A 24,730-nucleotide genomic window follows, 5' to 3' on the forward strand; every position below is an offset into this window, starting at 1 on the left:
GCACGCGCTGCGATAAGGCCTCTTCCGCCTCGACCTTGTCCTCCGTCGTCAGACCTCTCCGTCCAGCAACCGCATCCGCAGAAGCAGCACCACCATGGTGGTCGCAACCATCAAGTACGATCCGATCTGCAAGCCCCTCTGCCCTGCTGCATCTCCAGTCCCCTTTGCCTCTGCTGCTGCCTCTGCCTCTGCCTCTGCCTCTGCCTCTGCCTCTGCCTCTGCCTCTGCCTCTGCCTGCTACCCTCGCATGTCCTGCTCTCGCTCCCGCTTCTTCTTCTTCCTCCTCGTCGCTCTCCCTTCCCCTCCTCCTTCTCATCTTCTTTCTCATCCAGGCAGGCTGCCCTGTCGGCACCGTTGGAGGTGGCAGCTGGGCATGTTTCAGATGGCCCTCGCTCCCTCTCTCCGACCTGCTGACAGGGAGGGGCGGTCAATGAAGCCGCGACCTCTCCGACAGCACATCTCGGCCACCCGCTGCCTCTTCCTTGCTGGCTAACCTTGCAATTCGCTTCTAGGTGCGTTGTCGTCGGCGACGGTGCCGTTGGCAAGACTTGTCTTCTCATCAGCTACACCACCAACAAGTTTCCTTCGGAATATGTGCCGACCGTCTTCGACAACTATGCCGTCACCGTCATGTGAGTGGCCTCCCCCCTTTTGAGATGGAGACAGACAGAGAGCGACCAAGACAAGATATTCCGACCCTCGGTCGATGGAATTGCATCGGCTCGTGGTGCCGCGCATCGAGCGACGGTCGTGAGAAATGCAAGAAATAAAATCAAACGCTTTTGAGGATGGAGCGATGGCCTCCAACGGCCCCTGGCGAAAGCTCTGCGTTCAGCCAAACGGCACATTCCGAGAGACTCCAATGGCTGACTGGCGCTTCAACAGGATCGGTGACGAGCCTTATACCCTGGGACTATTCGATACGGCCGGACAGGAAGATTATGACCGACTGCGTCCCCTTTCATACCCCCAGACCGACGTGTTCCTCGTCTGCTTCAGCGTCACGTCGCCCGCCTCGTTCGAAAACGTTCGCGAGAAGTGGTTCCCCGAGGTCCACCACCACTGCCCGGGCGTGCCTTGCCTGATTGTCGGTACCCAGGTCGACTTGCGGGATGATCCCAGCGTGCGTGAGAAGCTTGCCAAGCAGAAGATGAGCCCCGTCCGCCGCGAGGACGGTGAGCGCATGGCGAAGGACCTGGGCGCGGTGAAATATGTCGAATGCAGCGCGTTGACTCAGTACAAGCTCAAGGACGTGTTTGACGAGGTATGTTTGAAGGAGCCCGAAAGGGACATTGGGCGAAACTTGAAGACCAAACAAGAAAGGGAAAACCGATTGATACATGTCTGGTCAAAGTATACCGCTGACTTTTTCGTTTCCAGGCCATAGTCGCTGCATTGGAACCACCCGCCCCCAAGAAAAAGTCCCACAAGTGCCTCATCCTCTAAACCTCGAGTCTCAGGAATTGCGTCATAGGATATTGCCATTGTTTCGCTCGGTGGTCAGTTGACCGGACAGCCTAGGTTCTGGATACACGGAAGAGGTCATTTGGAGACGATTTGTGGTTGTGCCTGGACGGGGGGCGGATAGACTTGGAGAGCTTGGGCTTTGCCTACCCACGATGGATTGATATCACTGGCAGTTAGGGGAGAGGTGTGATTTACTTGTTTCCGTCAAGGAAGTCGTGCTATGGAATTCCCTTGTGCCTGACCATGGCAGCAGCAAGACGTCGTCCGCGATGGAGGCAACGAAGAGGGCAGTTGGCGAGAGGGAGAGCTTCCCAGCTGCGGCCTGCATTTCGTTTCCGTTGGGCAGTCGTCGACCGTGGTGTCTCTCTCCGTCATTTGCACGATGGCCTCGAGACCAGAGGCCGGATCTACGTCGCCGTCTATTCTCGTTTTCTCTCTACATTTTGGGCCAGGGAACTTATAAAATGCAGACAGGCATGTTTCGATAGGAAAGTTTGGCGATTTGGAGTGCAGTTCAATTGACCGGACCTTTTGTTATGCCCATTTTCAATTTTTTTTTTTTTTTACTCTTTCCCTGTTTCTTTTTTGACTTTGTGACTCGCGACGGGACCTTGTGACAAGCATCATTCAGCTTTGTTCACTTACTCAACGTGAATGGTATCAAGCACAAGGCTGAGGTGGATAACAATCGCTGTAATGGGTATTCGAAAGGCCCTGCACATTTCCAATGGATCTCTGGTTGATGCTTTATCTCACAGAGGAGGACGCTGGATTGGGGGAGGTGCGTGATGGGGGTGGAACGAGGCGGGATTGTAGGGTATCGACTTGATGAAGGGAACTTTGTTGGCTGCAATCTCTGATACTTGACCGCCTCAACTGGAGGAATCGTCTTGGGCTTTGCGGAGGCGTGTTTGCCGTCTCTCTCTATGTCTCTCCCCCATTTCCTCTCCTTTGGTTGTTCTTATTGATTTATAGGTTATCGGCTTAGAGAAGACGGCTTGATGCTGACTTGATTGCTCCTTTGCCAAGTGGTCACTTGCGGGATTTCATTCCGTTTTCGCATCTCGAAGTATGTTGCCTGATGACTTCTACTGAGGAGTTTAGACATTGAGGTTGTTGGAGCGGTTATTTGATATGGCTGTGAGGTATGGCTGGGTGCACTGAGCAACATGAAGTCTCCATCCATCCGAACAGCAACATCAATCCTCTCAACCAAGTTGACGAGCTCTACCATGAAGGTGTCTGCATTTCCCACATGATTCCGTCTGTGACAATGCTCGCGAGAGAGCAGATGACGCATGAGTTCAAGAGAGCTTGGTCAGAGGGGGGCTGAGCTCGAGGGCGAAGATTGTCACGATGGGAGAGGATTATAGGCTTGCGCTGCCGGCTTTGAGGGCGTTGAAGGGAGGTTTGTGGACGGGCTGTGAGGATGCTCGATTTGATGGCGGGTGTGGAGTAAAGGGCAACGGAGGAGATGGGCTTGAAGCGATAGCTTTGAGGGTTGGCGCATGGGATATGGGCGATGGGGTTTGTTTGACGGGATGATGCTGGAGGTTGGCACGGTAGAAGAATGTCAAGTCAACGTGGATAGTCAGTTCTACTCCTGATGCTGGAATAACGCTGATTTGATCTACTTGAGCTGAATCTACACAAGAGTGAGTAGCGATACTCTGTCAAACTTCTTACCGCTTGCTAAATACCTTACAGAAGTCCGTAAGGCTTAGATGTAGTTTGCTTCATGCGGGGTGGATGCTGGCAACATACAGTAGGTAGGTACCTACATGGAGAAGCAACTTGTACTCCATCCTCCGCGATATATATTCATCCGCGCAAATGATCAATAGCCTCATCCATGCAGATTGCTTGCAGGACTGAATGCAGAACTGAAGGTTTCCATGGACCATTGCCACCGAACCCCCCTTCAACGGCTGACTTGAAAGTAAGGTGGGTAGTAGTTAGTAGGACTCATTAGCATGTCCTCTCACACAAACTATAAGTTCTAATCAAACCTGTCGTTGGTTTAAGCGGCTATGCAAGGTACAGCAATCAAAATGCGGAGTTTGCTGTACGCCACCGCTCAAAGTAGCTAAAGCCTTGCGTTGCGAAACTGGAAGCTGGAGAATAGACAGACAGACAACTGCACGTTTATTATTCTCTTTGTCTTTTTTAGCCTTGTTTGCTTTTGGAGGAGGGCATTTGCTTGGATCATGGCGCCTCTTGTCTTCCATAAAAAGTACACAGAACGGCCCACCTATTGTTGCACGAACGGGAGCCCCCCGGTGATTTTGTCCGAGACAACGGTCCACGACGGGAGGTAGTACCATCAGAGACATACGATACGATGGGCGGGATGGGGACGCAGGCAATATTGGGTGCCCCGTACGTAGGCAGTAGTACGAGTATGTTTCGCCGTCCCTTGTCCTGGGGGCGTCGGTTTCACTTGCGATTCAAGAGCCTGCTCGTGGAGATGGCCTCACTTTCTTTCTTTGTCCGATGGCATGTGATGGTATTTGTGAACAGTGTCTTGTGTTGCGTACCTTGGTTGAAAGCAATGCCATAGTCTGGCCTCTACGCCTTTGGTCCCTCGAGCCACTTCTCCGGAGATGCCTCATTTTGATTGTAATGCACAGAATTGTTGGATATATAGTTTGATTACAATGTGCTGCATAGGAAATGAATGAATGAATCCAACGGGTTGCAGCACACTATGTAGCATCGAACAGCAACCCCTGTGCCCAAGTCTCCCGCCACTGGCGTATTGTGAGCTCCTCAAACCATATCGAGAATGACACCGAGCTACGGATTGGGACTCAGTAGCACGACCTGGTAGCATTGCATAAGGTAGGTAGCTTTTTGAAAGTACCTAGTAGAAGAAGAGCTGAATATCATTTTGTCTACGCATTCAGGCCTGACAGAGTCTAATCACCATCAAGATCAGATCGTTAAGCACACCAAATATGCGAGCAGCTTTATGGCGGGAGCTACGACGTGCAGCAACATTTGGACTTTCACGTACCAGCAGTTGCAGCATTACCAACGGTTCACGGGATGAATTACATAGATGGACCATGAGGGGGGGTGTNGTGTCCTGCATGCGGGCGGGCGAAATGACAAGAATCCTATTCGCTAGCAGGACGCGGTCGAGATGGAGCACCGAAGCGGCCACGGCTGCAGGTGAGAGGACGAGGCGCGTGGCGGTGAGGATAATATTTAGGCGTTTCTTTTTGAGGAGGCCGGGGATGGTGAAGAAATGACGCCAAACTGACTGGTTTTGATTTCTTTGCTTTTTTCTTCTTCAAGTCTTCCATTTCTTCTCTTCTCCTTCTTTCCAGGTTTCCTTTTTCTATCTTTCCTTTTTATTTGTTTCTGTTGAAGATGATGGAGCGATTGACGTGGCAGGGGATTGATGCTCATGCTGCCAAGATCAGCTCGAGCTTCTCCCCCCCCTTTTGCTCAGCGAAAAGGTAGCATTGGGAGGGTCGACTGGATTATGCTCGTCGGTGCCCGGAAAAGGAGGCATCCTGTTTGCCGCGCACTCCAATTGGCTGCGGTGCATCGTTCTGTTGAATTGCAGAGGGACATGCTCAGGCACAGCTCCCAGCAACATGATATGCTGGATCGCCGACTTGGATCGAAACTGTAACTGTCACCCCTTTCACCGGACCCCGTATTACTGCTTCCATGCCGGGGAGGGAGGGCTAATAAGGCACCTCATAATAATGATACATGTTAGCATGCCAGCCACATGTTTGACACGTTCTGCCATTGCAGGCACCGTACTTGCGACTACCTACTACACTGCTAGTAGCACGGCCACGGGACGTTGTTAGAGATTGCACCATGCAGGTCAACGACATGAACGAGGTTCCTGCAATCTGTGCCTTGTTGACGGATCTCATGTTTGATGCCATTCCCACCCACAGGGCGCTCCTCCAATGGTTCCTCGACCCCGTCTGACAACCCGTTGCAGTTCTGCAGATGTTGTACTGATACACTGCCGTTCTAGCCCCGTCTGGGCCGCATCCGGCTGTGCAAGTACATGTACGCGGACGGAGTGCCTTGCCGTTCGAGTCTGTCGAGTTCAAGCTGTTCTCGCCTCCGCTGACTGATGCATCTGATTCAATTGATCGCGTATCTACACTGCATGTAGCATCATCGTACGGCGTATACAAGTCCAAGTACTTCGTGCCTGTACGTATCAACAGACAAAGCGTCCAGATGAGCGACGAAGAATATCAGCCAAAAGGAAAAGAAAATGAGGAAAAAGAGAAAGAGACGATATACCCGCGCCCCACCGCGCTAATGAAAAAGAAACGCTGGCTGAAAGGGCGCCGGTTGCAGCGATCGTGTACAACGAGGTACGGTACCCTTCCACAGAAACACAGCCGCGGCGGTACTTGTGCGCGCCTCAACGGGGTCCCGTTCCCCCCCTCTCTCCAAGCAAGACCCCCCCAAAAAAGGGTTCCTGTTTGCAATTGTTCTCCCCTCTCCAATGGGGTTTTGATGAGCAGTTGAGCGCATCCATCCATCCAGAGTTGGCCCCCCCCCCCCCCCCCCCCCCCCCCCNGTCCAGGCACTGGTTCAGCAGCACTGCACGCCACTGCAGCCCCTAAACCGCGCGCCAGGCCCTCTTCCAGCGCAGTAGCGCCAGCAGCAGGCTGCAACCCCTGCGCCGGGTCATTAAACTACCACCGCAAGCCAATTCCGTCGCCCATCCCCTTTGGGCGACTGTCCATCTTTCCATTGATGGAGAGAGAGACGGAGGTATCAGGTACGAGGACCTGCTCGTGCCTTGTGCCACCGCTGCGGATGGGCGTACTGATACTCGTACGTACTAGTACTTGTGTCGATGCCACCCTCCCTTGGCCATACGGGCAGAGGATATCGGCAGGTACCGGTGACCGCTGCTGAGCAATTGCACGTTCGTATCAAGTCCCTGGACGTGAGTCGTACGTGTTGTAACCCTCACCGTAGCGTTGTATCATCACCAGGCACCTCAAGTTGTTCTCGTTTGCGTCTGTACATACGGAGAAGCCTTTGCTCTCTCCTGCGACCCGTCAGCAAACTGCCAGGTGGTCTCCAGCCGTCAAGAGTCCGGCACAGGAACAGGCGCAGCAAGGTACAGGTACAAGCGCCAGGTACAGGTCCCAACTGGAAGGCACCCATTCGGGCTAGAGCGCCTCCGTGGTACCTTCTCTCGCAGCTGCTTGTCCGCTCACGTCGCAGGTACTCTGCCCCATCGCGCCCGCCCCGGCCCAGGTATCGGTACTTTGCCCTGGCAGCGCGACTAAACCGCCCCCTGGCCGCTGTTCGTCGCTCTCTTTTCGCTTCCTCGTCCTCTCCTGTTCCCTCCGCCTCTCTCTCTCTCTCGTGTGTGTCTGTTCCTTGTCCCTGTACGAGCTCCCACTGCTGGCCCTCGCTCTCCGCTCTCTAGTGCATCTTTTCCTCTCCTTCTGCCCCTGTTGCTCGTCCCTTGTCCCTTGTCCGCGTTGCGCTGCGCTCCAGAAAAAAACTGCCGCTGGTCCCTACGAGCACGCTTCGCCGGTGGCCCGTTGTTTTCTTCATCCCTTATCCCTCCTTCTCTTGGTCTTCATTTGCCCGTCGTTGCCTCTCTCTCTCTTCTCTCCTTCAGCTCCAGCTCCAGCTCCAGCTCTTACTCCTCTTCACACCCTTCTTCTTCTTTCTTCTTCTCCCCTTGTCCCCCCCGGTCCTCCCGATCGTGAGACTGCAATCTAGTTGCGCCAGGCCCTAGACTGCTCCAGCAACCCACCGCGTCGTTTCCCCAGCTGGATCGACTCGACCGGAACTGTCCAGGTTGTCAATCGCAGTCGTTGGAACGCCAATTGGGTCCCGACCAGCCTTTGCTGTCCGCCGTCGACATACGACTCTCGCTGCTGCGACAGAACCGCCGCGACCTTCGTTTAATACTTCGTTCCTCGACTCGTCCGCTTCTTCGCATACCGAGCGCCTCGCCTTCCCCTGCGGCCTTTGTCTGTTCGTCCGTTTAGCCTTGACGCCTTCGCTCACCGACACTCCTCGAGGCATTCTCGTACCGGTACCGGCATTGTCCTCCCGCCGCGTCTTCTCGCTACGTTCGACGGCCGTCACTTCGCTACTGCTTAAGCCGCCTCTTCGCCTCGTCTTCATGTCGCTAGGAGCTTGCATATTGCCGTTTTAATAGTCGCGACCTTTTTCTTCTTCTTGGATATTGAGCATTCGATTTGCCTTTCTAGTTCATATTCCGCTTCCACTTGGCATACATACCTTACCTACATCCGCTCGTCGGCCCCCCTTTTCTACTGTACAGTAGCTTGATTTGTTCGGTGCGACTCTCGTGGACCTCCTGGAAGAGACGCATCGTTTGATTTCTCTCCGGACCAAAAGTCGATTCCTCATCAGCATCTGCATTGGGCTTCCGTCAACGACCGGTTGCTCGACTCTCCCCGGTGTTAGCGTTTCGTGCCTTTTCCGGGCACGTTGAAATCTCTCAAAACGGCTGTTCTCGGTCACGCTGGGCGGGACTCTCTGGTCCCCCCTCACCTTCTCGGGATGCAGGACCTCAACGGATCTGCCGGCCAGGGCGCGCCCAACGGTGCCAATGGCACGCGTTTCGGCCATGCCTCCAAGCCCTCCAACAGCGATACTGGCTTTTCCCACGGCGCCTTCACCTCCAACATCTCGGGCTTCGCTGACCGCCACCCTCGCCGCGCCAACATCCCCTCGCTCAACACGCAGAACATGAACCAGAACCAGGGCAACGGCCATGACATGACCCCGGGAACCGCCTTTGACATGCAGTTCACCCCTCTGCTCCCGTCGCAGCTGCTCCTCGGCAGCCCCTTTCAGCCCGGCAGCCCTGCCGCCTTTGGCAGCCCTCAGTTCCAGGGCCTGTCTGGCTTCCAGCAGGCGCAGCATCAGCAGGCCAACGGCCAGCAGCACAACGGCGGCCTCTCGAGCCCCGTGCAGCCCAGCATGTCGCCCCAGTCCTACCAGGCCCTGGTGTCTCCCTCGACCTACGGAGCCCCTCAGTTCTTCCCTCCCCAGTCGCCCACTGGCTTCAACATGCAGAGCTCGATGCAGCCCGGCTCCCCCGTCTCCATGGGCGCCGGCGTCGTCACCGGCACCAGCCGAACCGTCTATCTCGGCAACATCCCCCCGGACACCAGCGCCGAAGAGATCCTGGGTCACGTCAGGAGTGGTCAGATCGAGTCCGTCCGCCTGCTGCCCGACAAGAACTGCGCCTTCATCTCCTTCCTGGATGCCAGCTCCGCCACCCACTTCCACTCCGATGCCATCCTGAAGAAGCTGTGTATCAAGGGCCAGGACATCAAGGTCGGCTGGGGCAAGCCCTCTCAGGTGCCCACGTCCGTTGCGCTGGCCGTTCAGCAGTCGGGCGCCTCCCGCAACGTCTACCTGGGCAACCTGCCCGAGGAGATTACCGACGACGAGCTGCGCGAGGATCTCGGCAAGTTTGGCCCCATTGACACCATCAAGATTGTCCGCGAAAAGGGCATTGCCTTTATCCACTACCTGTCCATTGCCAATGCGATCAAGGCCGTGACCCAGCTGCCTCAGGAGGCCAAGTGGCAGGCTCCGCGCCGCGTGTACTACGGCAAGGACCGATGCGCCTACGTGTCCAAGACGCAGCAGCAGAACGCGGCCCAGTACCTCGGCATCGCCCCCGGCTACGCGCACATGCTCACCGGCGCCGACCGCGATCTCATCTCCAGTGCCCTCGCCCAGCAGTCGGTGGCGGCGGCGGCCGTTGCCACGAGCGCCGGCGGCATGAACAACCTGGGCAACCGAACCATCTACCTGGGCAACATCCACCCGGAGACCACCATTGAGGAGATTTGCAACGTAGTCCGAGGCGGCCTGCTGCACCACATCCGCTACATCCCCGACAAGCACATCTGCTTCGTGACCTTCATCGACCCCACAGCCGCCGCCTCGTTCTATGCCCTCAGCAACCTGCAGGGCCTGATGATTCACAACCGGCGCCTCAAGATCGGCTGGGGCAAGCACTCGGGCGCCCTGCCGCCCGCCATCGCCCTCGCCGTTAGCGGCGGAGCTTCGCGCAACGTCTACATTGGCAACCTGGACGAGACGTGGACGGAGGAGCGGCTGCGCCAGGACTTTGCCGAGTACGGCGAGATCGAGCTGGTCAATGCGCTGCGCGAGAAGAGCTGCGCGTTTGTCAACTTCACCAACATTGCCAACGCCATCAAGGCCATCGAGGCCATCCGCGGCAAGGACGAGTACAAGAAGTTCAAGGTCAACTTCGGCAAGGATCGATGCGGCAACGCCCCCCGCCAGGTCCAGCAGAACGCGTCCCCCCGCGGCGACGGCGTCTCATCGCCGCCCCCGAACGGCTCGCAGAACAGCAACTCGCCCTCCAACGGCAACACGCCACAGCCGGCGGCGGCCATGTTCAATGCCTCCAGCAACCCGCTGACCATGTACCTCAACCACATCCAGCAGCAGGCTCAGCAGCAACAGCAGCAGCAGCAGCAAATGTCCGTGCAGCAAAACATCCTCTTTAACACTGCACAGTCCAACGACCTGTCCATGGACGTTCCTCAGCAAGGCCCCATCGGCCACGGCCAGTCAGCTAGCATCTCCAACGGCTACCCCATGAACGGGTCCATGTCCAACGCCACCACCATTGGCGGCCTGCTCGCTCCCGGCAGCGGTCGTGGCCAGCACAGCCGTGCCGTCAGCCTTCCGGTTCTTGCGCCCGGATTCGAGAACGGAGGCATCAGCCCCTCAGAGAGCAACGGCAGCCACGGCGAGAGGCGCGGCCATCATTACCAGGCCAGCTTTGGCGGCATGGGAGCTTCCGGCTATGGCCTGGCCATCCAGGGAGGTCTGAACGGCTGGGTGGAAGAGGAAGTGGCTAACTAAGGTTGGGCCGTTGGAAACATCACCGCAGTCCGCTCGGAAGGACTTGTCACGCATATGAGCAGAGTTGGGGGGTTTACGGGGAAAGCGTTTACCTAATTTGTTGTAATTGCTTTTGGAGTCTTTCCGCCTCATCCCTTAATTCCTGTCTATGAATTCCTCATTCCCCAACCTATTTTCATTTCTGTTATTTTTTCCTGTTACCAATATTTCATAATTACTCTCTTCGGTGTACCATGGTCAAGATTTCCTTTTCAACATTTTTCCAAATTCCCCCGAGATTATTCCCCCAACCCCTTTGAAACGCAAAGAAGAAAACAGAAGACGCTGCGGGAACTCGCCGCCCCTGGCGAACCTTTTGACGATCGATGGCTTTGTCCGATAAGGTGCATGAGACTTGGGGCCGGGAACTGATGAACGAAAACTCAGCAGGCGAGTGTCCCCTTTGGATGAAAGGATGGAGGAGAAGAAGGGAGAACAAGACAAGAGAAAGGAGTGGCCACGCCCTGGTGATGGAAGACTTGCGCGGGGTTGACCGAGGGTTTTGGTAATGCTGTAGACGGGGAGGGGAGGAGGAGGATTATCTGCATGTATGGTAATGTCGTTATGGAGTTTTTTGCAGCGTGGTCGAATTCGACTAATACATTGAATAAGACCATATGATGGCTCTTTGGCTCTTTGCGTGAGTGTCAATTTCTTTTGAACCATTCCATCTCCTGCATGTCTTGTCTTGAACTTTTAGTTTTCTACACTCTTGATGAGAGAGCTTCACTCAACTCAGTTATTGGAGAACATCAACTCCAGCTACCCTGACGACCAAAGGAAGAGAAAGGCCCCGCCAAGTCTTCCAATGCAGTAGCCTACGCCAGTCTCAAAACCCAGCGGGCTCCTTGACCTCGGGAAACGCCGCCTTTTTTATATTCGCCCGACACTCCGCCTGCCAGTCCCTGGGCGTAAACTTATCAACAATGCTCTTGAACGCAGCAAGCGTACAAAAGGACTCTTGCCCCGGAAAATGCTTCCCATCGGGTTTGCACCCGGGGATGGTGACGGGCTGATCGTTGTACCGGAGGCGCACGTAGTAGCCCTCCAGCTTTTCCCTCTCGGCGGGCGTGAGGGCGGGGGTTGGTTTGCGGGAGATGGACGGCTGGTGTTGTTTGTTGGGGGAGAAGAAGGAGGAGGGCCACCATGATGATGATGATGTTGACGATGGTGATGAAGAAGAGGGGGGTTTGTCGGAGGAGCGAAAGAGTTCGATGGCGATGTGGCTTGTAAAGGGGGGCCAGGACTCGGTGTTGTACGCGCCCAGGCTGGCGAGGATGCCGGCGAGGGTTGTGTCGTGGCAGCCGCTCAGGCCGAAGCGGATCTGAGCATCGTCGTCTACAGTCGAAGAGGAGCGCTGCTGGCCGGGAGGGTGGACGAATTCCGTGTCCGGAGGAGGGACGTTGCGCTCGGCGCTGGCGACCATCCTGGCGACGACGTCACCCAGCAGAGCGCCGATGCCGAGGGCGCGGTACTCGCGGCTCTCGCCGTAGCCGGCGAACCACTCGTCCACGGACACCTTTTCCATGGTCTGGCGCACCTTTGGGTCGTAAAAGTCGCGGGGGAGGCGCGTCGCCGGGCCGTGGGCGAGGGTGGAGTTGACCGTGTCCATGATGCCGCTCAGCCGAGGCTTGGAGTCGACGGCGACCTTGGGGCTGTCGTCGGGCATGTACTTGCCGAGCTTGGCCGTCAGGTAGCGCATCTCGTCCGTGTCGTTCCAGCGCTCGGCGGCCCTCTGGGCAAACGCCCTAGACAGCTCGGCGAAGCGCCGGCAGTGCATGTCGTTGGGGAAGAGGGTCTCCTCGGGGGAGTAGCGCGAGACGATGGTCAGGGGAGGGAAGTCTGGGTCGCGGGTGTGCGGCGGGTAGAGCCCCAGGAAGGCCTGCTGCATGGACTCGAGGGCGCGGGGGATGGGCGTGGCGCGGAGGTACATGAAGGAGGAGGCGTCCTTGATGCTGGCGGGCAGGAAGTCGAGGTGGTCGACGTAGAGGTGGCGGAGGCGGGCGCCGAGGGCGTGGGCCGTCTCGCGGCCGCGGTCGGTGAGCATGCCGAGGTCGCAGAGGTTGTCGAGGGAGCCGTCGGGGCCGGTGGCGGGGACGGCGGCGTCATTGGGGCCGAAGGCTTCGAGGCGGCGGCGCCATTGGAGGTCGGAGAAGGATGGTGATGATTGTGACGATGGTGATGGTGCTGGTGAGGTGGGATCGGGGCCGGAGGGCGCGAGGACGGCGGAGCGGAAGCGGCTGACGGCGGAGCAGTAGGGCCAGTAGGCGGCGAGGCCGGTGTTGGCGAAGCGGGCGCTGACGGGGGTGCGCTCGCCGTGGCGGAGGAGGATTTGGACTTGTTGGAGGTGGAGGGAGGAAGGGTAAAGGGCGGCGAGCTCGGTGTCGGAGTAGGGAGGGCGGGGGGCGAGGGATGTCATGATGGCATTGGATGGATGGGGACGATGGGAGAGATTGTTGGTGTTGATGGGATGAATGGATGGAGATGGAGATGGATGAGGGTATCTATATGTAGAGGTCGAGGTTGAGGTCGAGGTTGGGGTTGGGGTTGATGATGGACACTCAGTTGTGGTTGTGATGGTTGAGACCAAGAGGGTTGAGTTCACGTTGACGTTATGGCATGCATGCTGGTTGGTCACTGGCCAAAGTAGGCAGTGCACTAAGAGCTCCAAAGAGCTCCAGAGCTGTTCTACCTGGGCAGCCGACGGTTCTGGAATGGGCCCCGATTACACGTTAGGTGGGCTGTTGTTACCGAGGCTTTTCATTTTGCCTAATGATTCGGGCCGTGGAGTGTTGAACCCTTTATGGAGTATCATTGGGGGGATGCTTTGTTTGTGAGCTTGACGGATGGATGGGCCTGGGGTGTGGTGATTTGTTGATGTGAGACGCAGCATTGGAAAGATGGAAGTTGGAGTTGAGTACCTTGTGCTCAGCCACGAAGGAAGAGCTGTCGGTCTGTAGGAAGACTGTCACGATGCAAGAGGGACTTTGTATGGTTGAGGTAGCATTTGTTCCTGATTCTAGGGATCTATGTAGCTGACTGTTGCCCGAATAGGGTCGAGAGCATGATGGGTGTGGTGATGTCTGACGATTGTGGTCTGTTGCTGTTGAATCAGCTCTGCAAGAAGCCGTCAACGAGACACTTGTTTGGAACAACCGGGAACAACCATTCGAGCCTCAAACAATCGTTTGAGGGTGTAACCTTGGGTTGTTGGTCTTTTATCACCGACTCGGCCACGCTGGCCACGCATGCAGCAAGCCGTATACAAATAATCGGCTGGTACTCTAAACAGTCCCTTTCTAATTCTTGCAGACCCCTGGACGGGTTATGTTCCAAATGACCCCGTCGGCTCGTACAAGCAGTCGGTCATCCTCGCAACTCGGTTTCTTTTAGCGTCAGGCTCTGCAGTTATATTTAGGAACAGGCATCGTTGCTGCTTCCATCGGCTGCTGCCGAAGATCGAGACACACGTAAGCAAACCTGCAAACTATGGATGAGGTCATCAAGAACTTGTAGCGGAATCGGGGTCACGTTGCCAATTTGCTAAGCGCCGTCGACGGATTTCTTTCTCCCAATTTCTGCTGTGAATCAATGCAATTTGAAAATGTCACATCACATGCGAGAGAAGCGGCTGCGACACCAATTGCACGTCGTTTGCACCAATCCTTCCAACGATGACAGATTCACAGCGAAAGCTGGGGGCTGGGGACACGGCCAAAGGGCCCGAACCGAGCCTCTCTTCTGGACGAGCTTCTCCGCAGCAGAACCAGGGGTCTCGACTCTCATGTCCTTGCCCTCAGGATCCAGGAATCGAATCGATGATTCCATCGGTGAGCAATGGATGACGAGCAACCGCCCCTTGATCGACGCTCAGCGCAGGGTTCCGGGGCTTAGCTCAGCCCTTATTCTGTGCTCCCATTCCTGTCGCCATCCGCCGTGAGAAGCCCCAGTCCCAACAGCTGACAAGAAGCAGAGGAAAGGCAACGAGATCTGCTGCCCGGATCTCCAAGGTACGGACGGAGTCAGCTCTGGCTGCCCAACCAACGACCAATCAGGCTCACAGCCCGAGATGCACGTTGGCCACTCATAAGACGGACCTGCTTGAGCGGTTTGGCGCTGCGCCGGGTGGCTCGGCTTCCCCATCCACAGCCCGAGCTCCATGGTCGGTCTTCTGTGCATCTGCATGGCCTAAATAAGAGCGGCCGTCTTTCTCGGACTGCTTCTTTTGTTCGGCTTGCGAACTCTGTTCTCACCTTCTGGATGACTCGGACGCCGCGATCTGTCGAACTGCTCACAGCCACCGCCTCGGCTTTGTCCCCTTTTGTCACATCTCACGACCTTCCTATTCCCACCTTATCTCATCCCATCCCATCCTTGTTGACCGCACAGTAGCCCTACAACTACTTGCTAGCTCAACACCTCATCCTCGGCCAATCGGCGCTCCTTATTGGTCCGCTGTCATTCCCATCGCAAGAAACGTCAAACCTGTACATAGTTGCGTTGATTCTCTTCGTCGTTGCAGAATCTCCACCGCCTTGCAGTCCGATCCCATTTCCCCCGTAGTTTCTGCTCCTTCTTCTCCTTCTTCTCCTTCTTCTCCCCTTTTATTTCTGGTTTCCAACCTCCCCTCAAAGACCCCTTTCTTTCTGGTCGTCGATCATTCAGGGTCTCCCGATTGGGCCGAGTCTATGGAGCAGAATCGTCTGAGGAAACACACGCAATGACGAGCACAAAAGCAATGACGGGGCAGCCGCTCGGCCGCCGGGATTCCATACCGGACGGCGGCGAGGAAGGCAACTTTTCGGACGACCAGATGATTCCGGACCAGGACGACGCCCAGGCCGTTTTGCAGCCGGCCATGAGCGCCGCGGCAAGCCACCTGACTTCCTTGTGGACGCCGGCCATCGAGAAGGCGGCTGCCATGCAACGCCCGGGACCCAATGGCTTCTTTGACGAACCGGAGCTTCTCGTGTCTGGTGACGACGACGCAGACGGCGATGGAGAGGCAGACGGAGAGGGGGATGGAGGAGATACGACGCCAAAGGCGGCAACATCGCCCAAGTCCCGCTCGCCTCCACGCGCCATGCGGAAGCCCATCATTCAGCTGGATTCTGTGCCTTCACCCAAGAGCGAAGCAAGACGATATGCCCCTCCGTCTCCGTGGAAGTCTCAGCAGCACAGCAAGGACGCGAGACCCTTGAGCGATGCCCGTGGGATTCTGCACGCCGCCTTTGAGCCCACGCGCCAGCGGTCGAGGTCAGCCGGCCAAGAAGCCTTGAAGAAGCTCCAGCAAGCATTTCCGTCGCTCAGCACGCCGTCCAACTTTCTCCCGTCGCTATCCAGGCCAAGGTCGTTTCTATCGAGCTTCACCGACGGCAAGCATCAGCGCAGTCGCTCAGTCGCCTCTCGACGTCGAGGCCATGCCTCTGTTTCTCAGTCTCCCTCCAACTCTCCTCCGCCTCACAGCTCGGCAGACGCCGGTGCTGGTTCCGAAGCGCTGCGGCCGCCGCTGCTGCGCAGGACAACGTCCGACGACAGCATGCTGTATCACAGCCTGTCGCGCGCGTCTTCGCTCGGCGACGACAACCGCTTCACCGACGTGCGCGAGCAGGTCAACGTGCGCTTCATGGCCATCAAGGACAGCCTGCCGGACGTGCCCAACTTCAAGATGCCCAGCATGCCGACGCTGGCCAAGCTGCAGGCCGTGTCGCGGCGGTCCACCATTTCGCTCAACAACATCTTTTCCAACGAGCCGGCGACGCATTCCAAGCAGCAGCTGGAGCAGGACAAGGAGCGGGACAAGGACAAGGACGACTCGGAGCGCCTCGACCGCGTGCTGGCCGAGCTGACGGGCGACATTGTCGTCATGGGCGGCTACCGCGGCTCGATCCTGCGGTCCGCTGAGCCGCCCCATCAACAGCTGTGGGCGCCGGTCAAGCTCGGGCTCAACATGCGCAAGGCGAACCTCGAGGTGGGCCTGGACGACGAGGACGAGGAGACGATGGAGGAGCGCATCATCCCTTCGGGCATGCTGCAGCACATCGGGCCCATTGACATCTCGCGCAAGTTCTTCAAGAAGCTACGCGCGTGCGAGAACGCGCGGACGGGGCGCCTCCGGGTCTGGGACTACGGCTACGACTGGCGCCTGAGCCCGGCGCGGCTCTCGAGGCGGCTGCAGGACTTCCTCGCGACGCTGCCGTCGAACCAGCCCGGCGTCCCGGCCGAGTCTCGCGGCGCCATCGTCGTCGCGCACAGCCTCGGCGGGCTCATCACGCGGCACGCCGTCAACCAGCAGCCGCACCTCTTCGCCGGCGTCTTGTTCTGCGGGACGCCCATGCGGTGCATCAACATCCTCGGCCCGCTGCGCAACGGCGACGCGGTGCTCTTCAACGACAAGCTGCTGACGGCGCAGGTCAACTTCAGCATCCGCACCTCCTTCACGCTGCTGCCCGACGACGGCTTCTGCTTCGTCGACCGCGAGACGGGCGAGCCGTACCCCGTCGACTTCTTCGACCCCGACAGCTGGGTCAAGTGGCGCCTCAGCCCCTGTGTTGCGCCTCCGCTGCCGCCGTATAATCGATCTGCCGGGCATTCCCCCCTGGCCAACTTGTTTCCCAAGAACTCCCTGTGGCCTCGTGCTGGCGGCAATGATGGCAAAGTCGACAAGAGGCGAAGCTCTATGTCAGGCCTCGATTCCGCAGTATCCAAGAATCTCAACGATGCCGCCAACAATGTTGCCAACAATGTCCAGAACCGGGCGTCTGGGCAGCCTCAGATGAACGGCAACATCCACCACCGCCACACGATGAGCATCCCGCTGTCCCAGTCCCCTCAACCCCCCTATTCCAACCCCCGTTCCGACAACAACAACTCCTCATCCAACTCATGGTCCTCCAACAACAATAGCAGCAACACTCCCCCGTCACCTCCCCCGCCAACAGCCATCGACCCCGAGCGCTTCCGCCGCAACTACGACTACCTCGCCCGCGTCCTCGCCGCGACGAAACAGTTCCGCTCCGAACTAGCCCACAACCCAACCCACCAGCTGTGCAACGCCTACCCGCCCCTGGCCGTCATCTACTCCAAGAGCATCCCGACGGTGTACGCCGCGCGGGTCAGCGGCCGCGAGGCGATCCCCTGCGCCGACGCCTACGACGATCTGGTCTTCCGCCCGGGCGACGGCGTGGTGCTGGCCAAGGAGAGCATGCTGCCGGAGGGGTACTCGCTCGCCAAGGGGGGCAGGGTGAGCACGGAGAGGGGCCACGTCTCGATGATGGGGGATCTGCCGGCGCTGGCGAGGGGGCTGGCGGCGGTGGTCAGGGGGAGGAGAAAGGGGATTGGGTATGGGGCTTTGACTGCCGCGGGGCTGGAGTAGGTTTGATGCGCACGTCGACTTGTCTGTTGAGGCTGATGGCATATTCTTGCATGGCATACTCTGTTGCATGGCATATTGCTTCTTCTACAGTGACACACTCACGTTTACGTACAGCATGAGCGTCTTCTTTCTTCTTTTTTTTGCGTTTCATCTGGTTTCCTTTCAGGTGCATCTTGCACTCATATGGCATACCGAGTCAGAAGCATCATCGTTATATACCCATACCCCATTCTGCATATCGAAGCAAAGGAGCGAGAGAGCACATGTATGGTATTTAGTTCCATAGTGTGTATCACTACGAAAGAAGCGTACCGTTGATTGCAATGTCATGATGCTCCCTATGCAAATGCCTATATGCGTGTTTGAGATGTACACCTTTTGTCATATGATCCCATTCCCCTTGCCTTCCTTTTCATGTCACAAAGAGAACGCTGTCTATGCGTGCTTGCCGTCGCCAGTGGTATCATGTATCCAGAACCCCTCAACTGGCTGGCCATAACGTACATGTACTCATACAATCGTTATCCCGTCCTTATCCCTCAAATCCAATCACGCACCTCCCGCATCATCCATCTCATAATCAGGATCAACCTCGGTCCCCAAATCCCTCGCCTCCAAAAACCTCCGCCCGAGCAGCTCCTCGGGCAAATACCTCTGCTTGACCTTGCCGTCCTTATAATTCGGCGGATACTTGTATTCCGCGCCGCAGCCCAGATCGCGCATGAGCCTCGTCGGCGCGTTGCGCAGGTGCAGCGGCACAGGCAGGCTCGCGACGCCGGGCTCGCGCAGCGCGGCAAAAGCGTTGTTGAGGCCGCGGTACGCGCGGGTGCTCTTGGGCGCGAGGCAGAGGGCGACGGCGCAGTGGGCGAGCGGGATGCGGGCCTCGGGGAGGCCAATCTGCTGCGTGGCCGTGTACGTCGAGGTGGCGAGGGTGAGGAGGGAGTTGTCGGCCAGGCCGACGTCCTCGGAGGCGATGACGACCATGCGGCGGGCGATGAAGAGGGGGTCCTCGCCCGACTGCAGCATGCGGGCGAGGTAGTAGAGGGCGGCGTCCGGGTCGTTGCCGCGGACGGACTTGTGGAAGGCGGAGATTGTGTCGTAGTGCTGGTCGCCGGCGCGGTCGTAGACGAGCGTCTTGGTGAGGGACTGCTTGATGGCGTCCTTGGTCATGCCCTCGCGGAGGGTGAGCGAGAGGGCGAGCTCGAGGAGGTTGAGCGCCGTGCGGGCGTCGCCGTCGCTGAAGCGCGCCAGGTACTCCATCATCTCGTCGTCGATGAGCGGCGACGGCGGATACACGGCCTCCTCGGCCTTGCGCGCGCGCCGCAGAATGGCCACGACGTCGTCGGCGCCCAGCGGCCGCAGGGTGAACGTGCGGCAGCGCGAGAGCAGCGCGTTGGCCACCTTGAAGGACGGGTTCTCGGTCGTGGCGCCGATGAGGGTGATGGTGCCGGCCTCGACGGGGCGCAGGAAGACGTCCTGCTGGGCCTTGTTGAAGCGGTGGATCTCGTCGCAGAAGATGATGGTCTTGCGCCCCGTCAGCTGCAGCTCGCTGGCCGCCTCGGCGAAGAGCTTCTTGCACTCCTGCACGCCCGAGCTCGTGGCGTTGAGCTCGATGAAGCGCCCGCCGACCATGTGCGCGATGCACCGCGCAATCGTCGTCTTGCCCGTGCCCGACGCGCCCCAGAGGATCATGGACGGCACGCGGTTCGACTCGATGAGCGAGCGGAGGACGCCCTCGGGCCCGACGAGGTCTTGCCCGCAGACGTCGTCGAGCGTCTTGGGCCGCATGCGCTCCGCCAGGGGGGCGGCGCGAGATGTCTTTGTCTTTTTGATCCTGCGGCCGTCTTCGTCTGCGCCGTGACCGTTGACCGCTGCTGCCGCGTCTTCCATGGGCCTGTCCTCCATGGGCCTGTCCTCCTCCCGCGTTTGTCCGTTTCCCTGCCGGGGCGTCTCTCCGGGTCCATCTTCGAAGCCTCTCTTCTTGCCGGCCAGCGGCGGGAACGTGGAGTTGGTCAATGGCGTCTGGGACTTGAATTCGGTGATTTGTCGCTTCGGCGCGGGCGTCGAGAAGAAGCTCGAGGCGCTGCGCTTCTGGGTCTGCGGCTGGGACTGTGGAGGAGCAGCGGCTGTCGTCGTTCCATTGTGGGAGGGGGTCTGAGGGTAAGGAGGAGGAGGAGGAGGAGTGGCGGAGGAATGGCTGTTGACGATGAAGGTTGTGCAGCCCGAGTCGAGGTGGTCGTTGATGTCGGTGGACTTGACGGGTTTGTTGCAGATGGGGCAGGCAACTGCCATGGCCGGAGGACGATAACTAGTGGGAGAAGCTGGATTGACGGTTGTAGAAGCAACGAGATGTTCCAAAATTGAAGCTGCGTGGGGTTGTATAGGGTTGTTGACTAGAAAGACAAAAATTGAGGTTGAGGTTGAAGTTGAAGTTGATTTGAGACTGAGTCGAGGTGGGCTTGACTTGACTTGGAGGTGTAGCTGCGAGTTGCTCCCGGTTAGTCAGCTCGTCGCCAGTGTTGATGCCTGAGTTGCAGACGCGTTTTCGCAACAACATGCGACGTTGAATTACTTTTGGCAAAGAATATGTTGGTCTTGACAGGATGATGCGCGTTTGATGTCCGTTTTTCGTTGATTGTCACAGTTGGGGAGTTGAGTGTTGAGGTCCAGTCAATCCTAGGCTTGTGATTTCAAAGGGAGCTCGGTGTGGGACTAACTTCATGTTGACTATTCTTCTGCCAACTCTCCATCAACTTGTCCTTTATTGAAGCATGTCTTGGCCATTGATTCTTTTGCTTATTAGACTATATATTCCTCGTCGAGCAATTGCCTTGGTTCAATGCCTTGCCACCTGCAGCTCCTTTGACTTTTTCTGCTTCATGAGCCCTGAGATGCCGGATCCTCATCGTCCACCCTAGACGTCCTGAAGAGCGTGTGGATGATGCTCTTCTTCTTCCTGACCACCCCGCCAGTTTCTTCCGTTTCAGCATTTCCAGCCTCTACTCGAGTATTCAAGGTCTTGGAGGTGCCCTTTCCGTTCTTCAAAGGACTGGTAGATGCTAGATTGGGCGATACACCCTCCGCTGGTGTAGATCGTCTCAACGACAGCGACTATATCACCCCCCCTCCCCCCAGTCAGCAATCTCCTCACGCACACAAAATAAAACCAACAAGCCATCATAGCCTCACCTTCAACCTCCTCCTCTCCTGTCCCCTTTCTTTCTCCCCGTCCCCCTCAACAGTCGCCACAGCCTCGGCGATCCTCCCCGTCACCGTCTTCCCACCCCACGCAAGACACTCTTCCGCCACGGGCACGAAGCGCACCATCCCCCTCGCAGGAGGCACGCGTAAAGCAGCCTCCAGGTGCTTCTGCAGGACGGCGGCGTTGCGCTTGTTGGTTGCGGGCTGGACTTGGCACGTGAGAGCCGCGACGGTGAGGACGTAGGCGGGACTCGGGGAGCCGCTGAAGAGGAGGCTTTGGGTGTGGTGGAGGGAGACGACGGTGGATGAGGGGGGGCGGTTGTAGCGGGCGGCGAGGTGGGTGGATAGGGTGGTGAGGAGTTGCTGTTCGTTTTCGATCTGCAGTGAGAGGTCAGTTAAGATACCATGACTATGGTGTGGAGGGAAGATGTATAAGAGTGCTCGCCTTGACATTCGTCTTGAGCTCGGCGTATATCAGCGCCTCTGACCGGACACTTGCCGCAGCTGAATCTGCAGATTGCTCATGAAGAGCATCGTGAAGGTACTGGCTCCGTTGACCAGCCAGACGCTCTTTTTCGCTGCTGTGAATGCTCGAAGAGGGTCCTCTCGGTGCTGGTTTCGGGGTATCCGCCGGATGTGAGGCATCTTGAGGCTGAACTCGAGCAAAGTCGCCTTCTGGGACGATTTGGAGACTCGATACCTTGGATATGGGCTTGAATTTCCAATCAGGCGGAGAGGATGGGGGTGTTGCGCTTGCATCGGGTGCCTTGGCGATGCTGAGGATGGGTGGTTTCTGTTGTTGATCCATGACGGAATGCTGTGAGGAGGCAGACGTGAGTCGGTGGAAGGAGAGAAGTTTCTCCTCTTCTCCTCCTTTCTCTAGGGACGCAAAAGTCTGTGTTTCAGACAGAGGAAAAGGTGAGCGCAAAGTGAAACCCGTCTCTCACCTGGTTGGTTACTCGCAACTGTCGTTGTCACGGCTTGACTTGATCAATGAATTTGTTCGTTACACCGTGCTGATGTTTTATCCCATTACCCGCATTGAATGAAGGAGACAATGTGACACAGTCGCGATTCAACGGCTTTGCGGGTAGCCTTCGGAAACACGGGCGGATGCCTGCCATCTCAAGAACATGAACCCGGGCGGCTTGAGGTTTGCCGGAGCCGGGGGAGCTTGCAACATCTGTCCGCTATATGTAATATGCTTTGTTTCAGTTCAAGCCGAGTCGACCTGAGCAGGGCAAAGTGTTTTTTTTCTTTATTTCTTTTTTTTTTTTGCGTCCGAAGCAACATCATTAGATTACATATAAAACAGTTGGGTACAGATATGTATATAGTGCCCAATCATCTGTCCACGAAGAGCAACATGCCAGTTCCAGTATAGATATACATCCACTCTTCAACCACACCCTCTCTCTGTTTCTCCCTATTCATGACTTCACGTGGACATCAATCACGCCTTCGTAGCCTGTCGCTCCAAAACAACCTGCCAGCCCGCCACGGCAAGAATCGCCGCCTCCAGGGGAACAAGCAGCACGGCCAGCACCACGCCGGCCTCGCTCTGCCTGCACAGGGTGCCAAAGTGCGGCTGCGTCCTCATGGGCACGTCCCTCCAGCGACACGACCAGCTCTGCAGGCTGTCGACGGTGGTAGACGCGTTGACGGCGTAGAAGAGGGCCATGGCGACGAGAGAGGCGACGAAGCCGATGGCGGGCGCGGCGAGGCTGGCGATGGCATGGGGGCCAGTCTTGCTTCGGAGCTGTCGTATCAAATCAGCGTTAGTCGAGAGAGGTTTTGGCAAGAGAAAGACGAGGCTGAATTTGCTCTTCCGGGGGAACATGAGGGACATACAGCCTGAACCCTGCTAAACAACAAAGACACAGCATTGGCCACGACGACGAGCACGCCCCCAGCAACGAGAGCCTTGGTCGGCCGCAGGTCGAACCGCGCCGGCCACAGCTGCAGGAAGAAGTCGGGCGGCAGATACGTCTCGTGGTAGACGATGAGCCCGTTGGCCGCGACGCCGAGGACGGTGATGCCGGCGGCCAGGGCGAGGAGCGTGAGGGCGACGCGGGCGCCGTGGACGAGGCTGAGGAGGCGCAGCTTGGCCTGGTGCTGGACTTTGCGCTGGGCGTCTTGGGCCTCGACCTCGAAGTCGGACGCGGACAGTTCGTTTTTGAGGCTGGACATTTTGGTTGTTGTTTGTGGTGGTTGGGTGGGATGGGTGTAAGTCAGGCCAGTGACTGAGTTGTGCAGAGAAACGGAATCTGAAATCAACAGATTCAAGCAGGAATTAAGAAAAGAATGAAGAGAAAGGAAAGGAAAGAAAAAGCAAATCTGCTTGGACACGGGTTGTTGATCACGAAACAAGAGACAACACGATGGAATCAAGCGGGGAACGCTGCATACATGTACGTTTCTTCGAACAAAGCAAACCACTTGATCCATCTCCGGGCGCTTACAACCTCCAAACCTCGAATCTCAGATCTCCCTCCCCAAAGAGCCTCTTCTTCACAAGCAGCCAATGGCATGTAACAGCCTGCCACACCTGAAGATGCAGGAGAAAACGCTCGAATGCAACCCTTTAGCCGCCATGACGCCAATTAGACGCCTTCAGAGCACGAGTCTGCGGACGGGGATTGGCTGGATTGTGCGAGTGGAAGGAAGGAAACGAAACAAAATCCGGGGAATCAAATGGTGGTTCTGTTAGATATTATTTTGCTTTGGGCTGGGTTCGGCGCTTGGGGAAAAGTGCCGGGCCAATGGGAGGTGAGGGGGACGGAAATAGAAACAGGGGGGGGAGGTCCGAGATGGGTGTTGCTTTGTTTATGTGGACGGGCGGCTATTAGATGATTACGCAGGGGTTTGTGTGTTGCTGAGACTGATGCTTGAAGACGACTTGATTATGTGGGCATTTCCCTTATCTTGCCTTGTTCTCTCTCCTTGGGATGAGGATGCATATGGGGATATAAGAGACGGGGGAGCTTTTGATGAAGGCTCTACTGTCGCGCGCGCCAAAGGGATGCAATTTAATTTCGAGATGCCGTGCGTACTCACACACAAGTCGGTAAGCTTCATCTATCTAGTGTTAATGATGGGTTATTTTGGGCATTGCTTTTGGAGGAGAGCATCGTCACTTCTCATTAGCTACGGTTTGGTAGGAAAGTATTTCTCGCGGGCTCACGCTGTCCGTACAGGTATTTGCGAGGACGACGCGCTACGGAGGTCGCCGACTTGCAGGGCAGCAGATGGACGAAGAAAGCCATGCATCATCACGAAGAATGAAGACGAAGCATTCGCAAGGTTCGTCCAGCTGGTCCACGGCAATCCCTGTGACTTGGCCTCTGTGCGTGCCGCGGCGTACAACGACATGAGAGGGTCACAAGCAGGTGGAAGGGAACGGAACCTCGACATGTAGTAGACTACTCATCAGCCTGGAAAGAGTTGAGAATGCGAGCGACGTTGTCTTCTGCAAATGAGCAAAGACATTTACATGACCAGTCCAGCATGTACTGTACTCTCCACGCAGGCTCTGTTATCATCACCCGCGTCCTCGGAATTTCCGTCTCCCTCTACGTAACATTTCTCGTCATGTTACAACCAGCAAACCTTACCCCAAGCACTGCGTAATTGTCATGGATGCACCAAGCTCCTCGTCCCCACCCAGCCGTTCAGCTGCCACCGGAACCCTGCCGGTGGAGATGGCCGCCCTCCCACTCGGCTTAGCCTGCGGAGGGAATGTCG

At 57.1% G+C, this 24,730-nt stretch overlaps 9 protein-coding genes across 9 annotated transcripts; 4 read left to right on the forward strand and 5 right to left on the reverse strand.

The window, feature by feature from the left end:
• Positions 1-94: 94 nt before the first annotated feature.
• Positions 95-1,446, forward strand: CCMA1212_007302 (Cell division control protein; the record flags this gene model as incomplete). Its single annotated transcript, XM_073704473.1, has 4 exons — positions 95-114; positions 513-632; positions 886-1,264; positions 1,381-1,446. The coding sequence occupies 4 exons, from the start codon at positions 95-97 to the stop codon at positions 1,444-1,446; spliced, it is 585 nt and encodes a 194-aa protein (XP_073557025.1).
• A 5,769-nt stretch (positions 1,447-7,215) lies between these two features.
• CCMA1212_007303 (uncharacterized protein) lies at positions 7,216-7,632 on the reverse strand (the record flags this gene model as incomplete). Its single annotated transcript, XM_073704474.1, has 1 exon — positions 7,216-7,632. The coding sequence occupies one exon, from the start codon at positions 7,630-7,632 to the stop codon at positions 7,216-7,218; it is 417 nt and encodes a 138-aa protein (XP_073557026.1).
• A 384-nt stretch (positions 7,633-8,016) lies between these two features.
• CCMA1212_007304 (RNA-binding protein MRN1) lies at positions 8,017-10,371 on the forward strand (the record flags this gene model as incomplete). Its single annotated transcript, XM_073704475.1, has 1 exon — positions 8,017-10,371. One exon carries the CDS (start codon positions 8,017-8,019, stop codon positions 10,369-10,371), a length of 2,355 nt encoding a protein of 784 aa, XP_073557023.1.
• Positions 10,372-11,239: 868 nt separating this feature from the next.
• CCMA1212_007305 (uncharacterized protein) lies at positions 11,240-12,829 on the reverse strand (the record flags this gene model as incomplete). The annotated part of the gene is made up of 1 exon (XM_073704476.1): positions 11,240-12,829. One exon carries the CDS (start codon positions 12,827-12,829, stop codon positions 11,240-11,242), a length of 1,590 nt encoding a protein of 529 aa, XP_073557024.1.
• Positions 12,830-15,130: 2,301 nt separating this feature from the next.
• CCMA1212_007306 (Uncharacterized protein) lies at positions 15,131-17,785 on the forward strand (the record flags this gene model as incomplete). Its single annotated transcript, XM_073704477.1, has 1 exon — positions 15,131-17,785. One exon carries the CDS (start codon positions 15,131-15,133, stop codon positions 17,783-17,785), a length of 2,655 nt encoding a protein of 884 aa, XP_073557021.1.
• A 549-nt stretch (positions 17,786-18,334) lies between these two features.
• On the reverse strand, positions 18,335-20,077 carry CCMA1212_007307 (uncharacterized protein; the record flags this gene model as incomplete). The annotated part of the gene is made up of 1 exon (XM_073704478.1): positions 18,335-20,077. The coding sequence occupies one exon, from the start codon at positions 20,075-20,077 to the stop codon at positions 18,335-18,337; it is 1,743 nt and encodes a 580-aa protein (XP_073557022.1).
• Positions 20,078-20,662: 585 nt separating this feature from the next.
• On the reverse strand, positions 20,663-21,794 carry CCMA1212_007308 (uncharacterized protein; the record flags this gene model as incomplete). Its single annotated transcript, XM_073704479.1, has 3 exons — positions 20,663-20,896; positions 20,975-21,364; positions 21,438-21,794. 3 exons carry the CDS (start codon positions 21,792-21,794, stop codon positions 20,663-20,665), a joined length of 981 nt encoding a protein of 326 aa, XP_073557019.1.
• A 558-nt stretch (positions 21,795-22,352) lies between these two features.
• Positions 22,353-23,283, forward strand: CCMA1212_007309 (uncharacterized protein; the record flags this gene model as incomplete). Its single annotated transcript, XM_073704480.1, has 4 exons — positions 22,353-22,358; positions 22,509-22,750; positions 22,870-23,154; positions 23,277-23,283. The coding sequence occupies 4 exons, from the start codon at positions 22,353-22,355 to the stop codon at positions 23,281-23,283; spliced, it is 540 nt and encodes a 179-aa protein (XP_073557020.1).
• On the reverse strand, positions 22,440-23,176 carry CCMA1212_007310 (uncharacterized protein; the record flags this gene model as incomplete). Its single annotated transcript, XM_073704481.1, has 2 exons — positions 22,440-22,745; positions 22,838-23,176. 2 exons carry the CDS (start codon positions 23,174-23,176, stop codon positions 22,440-22,442), a joined length of 645 nt encoding a protein of 214 aa, XP_073556849.1.
• Positions 23,284-24,730: the final 1,447 nt, after the last annotated feature.

This window comes from Trichoderma ghanense (genome assembly GCF_004382785.1).
Source record: "Trichoderma ghanense strain CCMA-1212 chromosome Unknown scaffold_9, whole genome shotgun sequence".
Lineage (NCBI taxonomy): Eukaryota > Fungi > Ascomycota > Sordariomycetes > Hypocreales > Hypocreaceae > Trichoderma > Trichoderma ghanense.